This window comes from Staurois parvus, unplaced genomic scaffold (assembly GCF_062004578.1).
Source record: "Staurois parvus isolate SC_StPar_1 unplaced genomic scaffold, SC_StPar_1.0 ptg001192l, whole genome shotgun sequence".
In the NCBI taxonomy this organism is placed as follows: domain Eukaryota; kingdom Metazoa; phylum Chordata; class Amphibia; order Anura; family Ranidae; genus Staurois; species Staurois parvus.
The window spans coordinates 1,251,437-1,259,483 of NW_028318988.1; the positions used below are offsets into that span (position 1 = coordinate 1,251,437).

The 8,047-nt window shown below is 41.8% G+C and overlaps 1 protein-coding gene across 1 annotated transcript; it reads right to left on the reverse strand.

The window, feature by feature from the left end:
* Positions 1 to 6,753: 6,753 nt before the first annotated feature.
* LOC149438370 (olfactory receptor 51E1-like) lies at positions 6,754 to 7,584 on the reverse strand. Its single transcript, XM_089659831.1, has one exon. The coding sequence runs from the start codon at positions 7,567 to 7,569 to the stop codon at positions 6,754 to 6,756; it is 816 nt and encodes a 271-aa protein (XP_089515957.1). The 5' UTR covers positions 7,570 to 7,584.
* Positions 7,585 to 8,047: the final 463 nt, after the last annotated feature.

The following is an 8,047-nucleotide window of genomic DNA, read 5'->3' on the forward strand; positions in this document are numbered from 1 at the left end:
GCTCACCAGCACACCAAGCCTGCTGACTGGCATTAAACTAAACACCCATAACCAGGGCTTTTCTTCTCAGAGAATAGGTGCAGGAACTCCCCCTTTCTGAGTCCCTCCTTGTTTCCACCCCCTACCCTCCTCTGAGCACTGTCCCTTGGTTCCATCCCCTTTCTACCTCCCAGTCCAACCCCTTTTAGAGAACACAGAACCAAATATCATTTTGTGTAGCTAAATAACTTGCATGGATAACAAAAAAAGCAGCAAAATAGATTCCCCTGCAGCCAGCAAAAATAGACCCCACCCCAGCAACAGTAGATCCCCCACACAACAATTTTACCCCGCAAAACAATAGTCTTGATGTCAACAATACGCTCCCAGTTACTGTCACCGGCCACTTTATTAGGTCCACCTGTTCAATTGCTTGGTGACACAAATTGCTAATCAGCCAATCACATGGCAGAAACTCAATGCCTTTAGGCATCTAGGCGTGGTGAAGACGACTTGCTGAAGTTCAAACCGAGCATCAGAATGGGGAAGAAAGGGGATTTAGGTGACTTTGAACATGGCATGGTGGTTGGTGCCAGGCGGACTGGTTTGAGTATTTCAGAAACTGCTGATCTACTGGGATTTTCACACACAACCATCTCTAGGGTTTACAGAGAATGGTCCAAAGAAGACAAAATATCCAGTGAGCGGCAGTTGTGTGGAGGAAAATGCTTTACTGATGTCAGAGGTCAGAGGAGAATGGGCAGACTGATTGCTGCAACATTGGATGGTGGGGACAGAATTTGGTGTAAACAACATGAAAGCATGGATCCATCCTGCCTTGTACTAATGGCTCAGGCAGGTGGTGGCGGTGTAATGGTACGGGGGAGATTTTCTTGCCACTAAAAAGGTGTAACTAATAAAGTGTATAGCAAGTGATAGGTTTTGAGTTGTGTAGTTGGTCATCAGAGTGTGGTATCTCAGAGAGTGGCCTACAGTCAGATATCAATGATATGCCATTGTTATAAAAGTAAATATATCATTAGTTGCATAAGTCTGGAAACAGAAACTCTGAAAGAGACATCCTGTGAGTGAGATGGTAGAGCATCCAGACAACAAATCAATGGCCAGCTTGGGAAAATATGATGCGTTCCCAACAGGGGCGGACTGACCATTTGGGAAATCGGGCACTGCCCGAGGGCCCGGGATCAGAAGGGGGCCCCATGAGATGCCCCTGGTACCTTTTCATAGGCTTTTTTGGGTGTGGTTTGAGTGTGGGCAAGGACACGGGCCCACGGTCCCCTATTGCCTGGGGGCCCCATGAGTTGTCAGTCCGCCCCTGGTTCCCAAACAACACATTCATAACCAAGATGCATATTAAGGTGTACATAGTTTCATGCAAGCTTTGCTCTGCCCATGTTACAGAGACAATCATAGAACTAAAAATAATTCAAGAGCCAAAAGAGCACATACATATCAGTATGATTCAATCCTAATAATCCATTTGCATGGGATTTACGCTTAAAATGTGGGGGGTGCTTGCAGATTTTTCTTTTTTTGTGTGGGGTCCCCCTTGACATTCATATTAATCCCTCATCTAGGATAAGGATCTGGTATTTTTAGGGGGAACTCCATGCCATATGTTTGTTTGTGTGTGTGTGGAGATCCCCCATTAACTGATTCCCGACCGCCCTATAGCAGAAATACTGCTACAGGGCATCACTGGGTGCACAAAATCACATATATACTGTATACATGATTTTATATTTCCGGGTAGAGCCCTACCCGCGCCGCCATTCCTGACTGTCAATCACCGAGTCCCGGCCCGTGATTACTCGCTGGCGCCCGGTGATTTCCGAGGATCTCCGACAGGGAGGAGAACTGTTTTGTTTACTAACAGTTCTCCTCCCTGTCAGCTTCAGGACACTGCTTTGGATGGCTGTGAACAGTGACTAAGCCAATCATCAGGTTTGGGGGACCTGGTGAGCTGTCTGGGAAGATATTAAATATTTAAGATACTTCTGCAACAAAGTAATATCTTCTGGGCTTCTGCCTGGTGATGAGACTACAGTGAGAACATGTTGAATTGAACAGGTTTATTGCACTTCTGCATGTAGATTAGGAAGGATAGTAGAGCAAGCACAGGATACCTGAAGGGGTTTTTTTATGTAGTACACAGTCTTTCATCTTCTGCATGTTTCCAAACTCTCTGGGTCACTTTCCACAGGGCTATGCTTGCTGGTCCCTTAAACATAAGAGATGAAGTTTTGGCCGTTGAGGTTCAACTGGTATCTCAATCTTCATGCTCAAAGGCAGGATAGCATGGAAAGGTTCCTGTGTTTACTATCCACTCATTCAGCCCCTCATTACTTCACTACAGCATTCTCACCAGGGAGAAATCCAGGAGACAGCTACATTTTACTTCCTCTAGACCAGGGGTGTCAAACTGGTGGCCCTCCAGCTGTAGTGAAGATCTCACTATGCTTCTGCCTTTGGGAGTCATGCTGGTAACTGTCAGCCCTGCCATGATTCATGGGACTTGTAGTTTGGCAACAGCCGCCAATTTGACACCCCTGTTCTAGACCCAAAGTAGAACATTGCCTGCAGCAAGCATCTTCAAGGTTTACAACCAGGAGAGGAGATCCTTCCACCACTCCGAACCTTAACCCCAAAGGCATGGAAAAAAGATAGTTCTCACCAGGCAGAAGCTCAGAATATATTTCTTTGTGTCAGAAGTATCTTAAATATTTAATATCTTCCCAGCCAGCTCACCAGGTCCCCCAAACCTGCTGATTGGCTTAGTCACTAAACATCCATAGCACTTTTCTAGCACAATCATGTGAAGCAAGCTCAAACAGCAAGTGACTGAGATGGTACACACAATGCATAACCACTTGAGTTCCAGAAAGTTTTACCCCTTCATGACCAGGCCAATTTTTGCTATTTAGCACTGCACTACTTTAACTGATAATTGTTCGGTCATGCAAATGTACACAAATTAAATTTTATATAATTTTTTTTGCACACAAATAGAGCTTTCTTTTGGTGGTATTTGATTACCGCTGTTTTTTTATTTTTATTATATAAACGAAAAAGACCCAAAAAAACCCAATATTTGTTACTTTCAGTTATAAAACACTCCCAAAAGAAAAATACTCAGCATTCTATTTCTATCTTTCTAGATACAACAGGCAAATTACATGACATAATGCAAACTATTTACAGCATTTCTTCTTTGGGTACATCTGTAAAAGAACACAACATCACAATAAATATTAGAGCATCAACCCTTGCACAATGTTACTCCCAATAGCATTCAAATGTAATGGCTATTCTAAGCTCGATGTAGAAGTCCATCCCTGGCTAGTACTATAGGCACCACATAATGTTTAAACTTCAAATGGCAAAGGTCTACTAGAGATAGTTAGTTCTTGATTATAAGTTGTCTGTCCTCTGTAATAAAATGGAAATAATACATCCTAACTAACTATTTACACGTTGCACAATAAATTACGTTGGGGACTACTACCAGTCCATGAATATCTGCAGTTTCTTTTCTGCAGTCAAGGTGACTGTCGGCTCTACTTGGACACTCATTTCCAATAGCAATTTAATAGGCTTCTTCATTGTCCCTCCAGTGCAGAGGTACATACAACTGCAATGTTCAAGAAGCAAACTTCAGGTGTCAGAAAATGTCTTCTCCTGCAAATTCTTATAGTATCTTGGGTCCTGAACTTTTTATTTGTTCCCATCTTGATCCAGGAGGATGTTTGCACATATTCCACATCTGGTGTCCAGGTCTTTTGATGACTGAATTGTCTATATAGATATATCGCCTGTACTCCTCAGGTCAGAATGCAGCTATGATATTTGTCAGCAAACACTGCGACAGCTCTGCACGGGAATAGGAATGGAATAGGAACGCAAGATAACTCACAGCACTGGTGGTTACACTGACTCTCAATAAAACCAATGGTGGTTGTATGAACTCCCAATCTAGTCAAAGATTACTTCAAGGACATATGGAAATTAAAATCCATAGTATGCAGCAACACACTTGTTAACCTGCCTTTGAAATCTAGAACACTTTGGAATCTTTGGAAGATTTTCTAAACCAGACAGTAGGTAAGATTCATAAAGATTCATGCTTACTATAGGAGTTGCATGATATGCATTGCTCCAGAGTATGGGCAGCAGTATTGGGTGGTGAATTGTCAGGTCTGGTGATCAATATTGTTTCTCCATTCTAGGGTGCTTAGGTTGTTTCCTCTCACCCCATGGTACAGGCAAAGCTGGGGTAGAAATGGCAGACTCAGCCTCAGGTAATGCAGAGGCAGACATTGAGGTATAGAACAAATTGACAGAGAGAATCATAGGCAAACCCTCCCCACGGGCACCCCAAACCTTGGGTTCACAGTCCTTCTCTCACTTCTTCTGTTAGGACTCTGAATTGAGCTGTACTTCAACCTCAACTGTGACAGAAGCAGGTGAAATACAATTACAGAGACATGAGGTTGCTATGAAAAACACCCTTTGAGACCCCATATTGGGCCTCAAATATAGCTCTGGCTTAAAGATTGGCAATAACTACAATTAAAAGGGTGACCATTAGCTGGCCTACAGCTACATTGCCAATGTCTTTAGCAAACTTACTTGGCAATAAGTCCCCAGGCACGTTCATCTCAGGGAGTGATTCTTGTCTCAGGATTGAAGGAATCTGGGTGTCAATCACTTTAGAGTTAAACCTGGATATGTTTATTGCACTAGAGCAGTGATTCCCAACCTCAGTCCTCATGTTTTCAGGACTTCTTTCACCTTGTACAGGTGTTCTTAATCAGTGTCAATGACTTGGTATTTATGACAACTATGTTATTTAAACAAGCTAGCAATATAGCATGGAAGGGTTTTGGTGTCACATACTTCCTCTCTTGTAGGGGACAGCTACAGTTTGCTTCATCTAGACATAAAAAAATAGAATACCCCCTGGTTTCAGCATCCTTAAGGCTTCCTCCAAGGGAAAGAGATCCTTGAAGCATTCTGATATGTCCAAAGGCCTGGGAGAAAGATAGTTGTCACTGTAGCATACTCTCCAGCAGAAGTCCAAGAGAGAAGACTATGTGCTAAGAAGTATCTTAACCACATGCCGCCCAGCCACTGTAGGAATATGTTGGCAGGGCAGCACGGATGGGCAAAACCACGTTTTAAAACATGTGTTTGCAAAACAGGTAGGGGGTGCGCGCGAGGCACGCCTCCGCCCTACCTGTCCCGCCGATCACGGCCACGGATGTCAGTCGCCGGGTCACAGACGGTCGTTACCAATTACCAACAGAGAGCACAGCTGCAGTAGCTGTGCTTTCTGTCAGTTCCCTGTCAGCTCCTGACACGCTGAGCAGTAGAGAAGAGTTAACTTTCCCGATCAGCTGTCCCCCTGCAGTACACCCCCCGCCCCCTAGTAAAACACTCCCCTCAGACAGTTAACCCTTTAAGTAAATAAAAAAGTTAACCCCTTCCTCCCCAGTGCCATTAGTACAGTGTCAGTGGTTTTTTTTGCACTGATCACTGTATTGGTGTCACTGGGGATGTCAGTGACCCCAAGTCAGTTCCTCCCCAGTGTCAGAATGTCCACGGCAGTCCCGCCATAAGTCACTGATCGCCGCAATAAGTCACTGATCGCCGCCATTATTAGTATAAAAAAAAATTAAAAATCCCAGTATCTTTACCGCCATTTGTAAACGTTATAACTTTCACGTAAACCAATTAATTTACACGGATTGGGGTTTTTTCTAGCAAAGACATGTCGCAGAATGCATTTTAGCCAAAATTTATGATGAAATTTGATTTTTAATTTTTTTTTACTGTACATGTTTTATAGCAAAAAGTCCAAAATATTGTTTTTTTTCTCAAAATTGTCAGCCTTTTTTTATAGCGCAAAAAATAAAAAACGCACAGGTGATCAAGTACCACCGAAAGAAAGCTCAATTTGTGTGAAAAAAGGACATACATTTCATTTATGTACTGTATTGCATGACCACGCAATTGTCAGTTAAACTAGCACAGCACTGTATATCAAAAAAATGGCGTAAATTGCAGTATCTATAACATAGTTTGTAGACTCTATAACTTTCACACAAAGCAATCAATATACACTTATTTGAATTTTTTTTACCAAAAACATGTAGCAGAATACATTTTGGCCTAAATTTATAACTGACTTTGAGTTTACTATATATTTTTTATAGCTGAAATTAAAAAATATTGTTTTTCTTCAAAATTTTTGGTCTTTTTTTGTTTATAGCGTGAAAAATAAAAAGCGCACAGGTGATAAAATACCACCAAAAGAAAGCTCTATTTGTGTGAAAAAAAGGACGTAAATTTTGTTTGGGTGTAGCATTGCATGACCGCGCAATTATCAGTTGAATTAGTGCAGCGCCGAATAGCAAAAAGAGGCCTGGTCAGGAAGGGGAGTAAATCCTCTGGAGAGCAAGTGGTTAATTATTACCTTCCAAGACATGTCACCAGGCCTTCCAACCCAGCTGAAGTCACTAAACACCCATTACACAGAATGGCACTTCTGTAGAACACCCTGCTGGAGCAAGCTCAAACGGAGAAAGTACTGAGAAAGTACAGCCCATGCTTAGAGAACACAAATAGGCTCTCTCCAATAGGCTGATCTACAGCTCTCTCTTTCCTACATTATCACAAAAAGGCAAAAAGCAATTTAGAAATATAACACATCTGTAAAATGGTTGAACTGCAAAAAAATATAAACTAATTTTATTATTTTATTTTTCCAACAATTTTCTGCAGGCTGCATAACATCTTTTCTCTGAGAGCTTTGGTTCTTATCCCGTAGATCAGAGGATTTGCAGTAGTAGCTATGGTGGTACCAATCATAGGTATGATAACATCAACTTGCATTGATACAGGACCACTGTTTAGCCTGTACCTCATATTAACAAACAAGAAGGTGACAGCATAAATGGAGAAGGACAATACATGAGTAATCAATGTATGCATGGCTTTCTGAGAGGTTTCTGCAGAAAGTTTCAGACAGATGACAACTGTTCTTATGTAACAGTATATTATTACAAGCAAGCAAGGAATCGCCATTGATAAGGTTGAAGTGGTCCCATAGATGGTGTTAATTGTTGTATCGTTACAAGCAAGCCGCTGTAGAGACATGGTCTCACAAAAGACATTGTTGATATTGACCTCACAAAAAGTTAGCTTCAATGTCAACAATATACCAACAGTTACTCTGATCACATTGAAAACATATATGGCAAGTGTTATGTTTTGAGTTTTAATGTTGGTCATCAGCGTGTTGTATCTCAGAGGGTGGCCTACAGCCAGATATCGATCATATGCCATTACCGTAAAAGTAAACACCTCAACCCATGCAAAAATCTGCATACAGAAAGATTGACAAAGACATCCTGTGAGTGAGATGGTTGAGCATCCAGACAACAAGTCAATGGCCATCTTGGGGAAATATGCTGCGTTCCCGAACATCACATTGAAAACCAAAATACATATTAGGATGTACATAGGCTCATGCAAGCTTTTCTCTGTCCAGGTTATATAGACAATCATAGAAGTTATAAACAATGTTAATAAAAATAATGCAAGTGCCAAAACTGCACATACATATCGAAATGATTCAAGCTGAATAAGTCCCATCAGAACAAAGTTGGTGATAATTAGAGATGAGCGAAGAAATGAAAAATTCGATTCGGCTGATTCGGCGAATTCCAGTGTGAAATTCGATTCGATGCGAATTTCTCCGCTACGAAGATGACTTATTTAAAGGGTTTCTAGGCTTCAGAGAGCCTTTAAATTAGTGCAGAACACTGTACCTTTAATTTAAATGCCCTTGGAGATGAGGAAGGAGAAGGAGAAGGAGAAGGATGAGAAGAAGGAGAAGGAGAAGGATGAGAAGAAGGAGAAGGAGAAGGGTGAGAAGAAGGAGAAGGATGAGAAGAAGGAGAAGAATGAGAAGAAGGAGAAGGAGAAGGATGAGAAGAAGGAGAAGGAGAAGGATGAGAAGAAGGAGAAGGAGAAGGATGAGAAG

What these genes read in the sequence shown, in the direction of transcription:
- LOC149438370 (XM_089659831.1), bottom strand. Translation starts at nt 7,569, where the DNA reads ATGATTGTCTATATAACCTGGACAGAGAAAAGCTTGCATGAGCCTATG.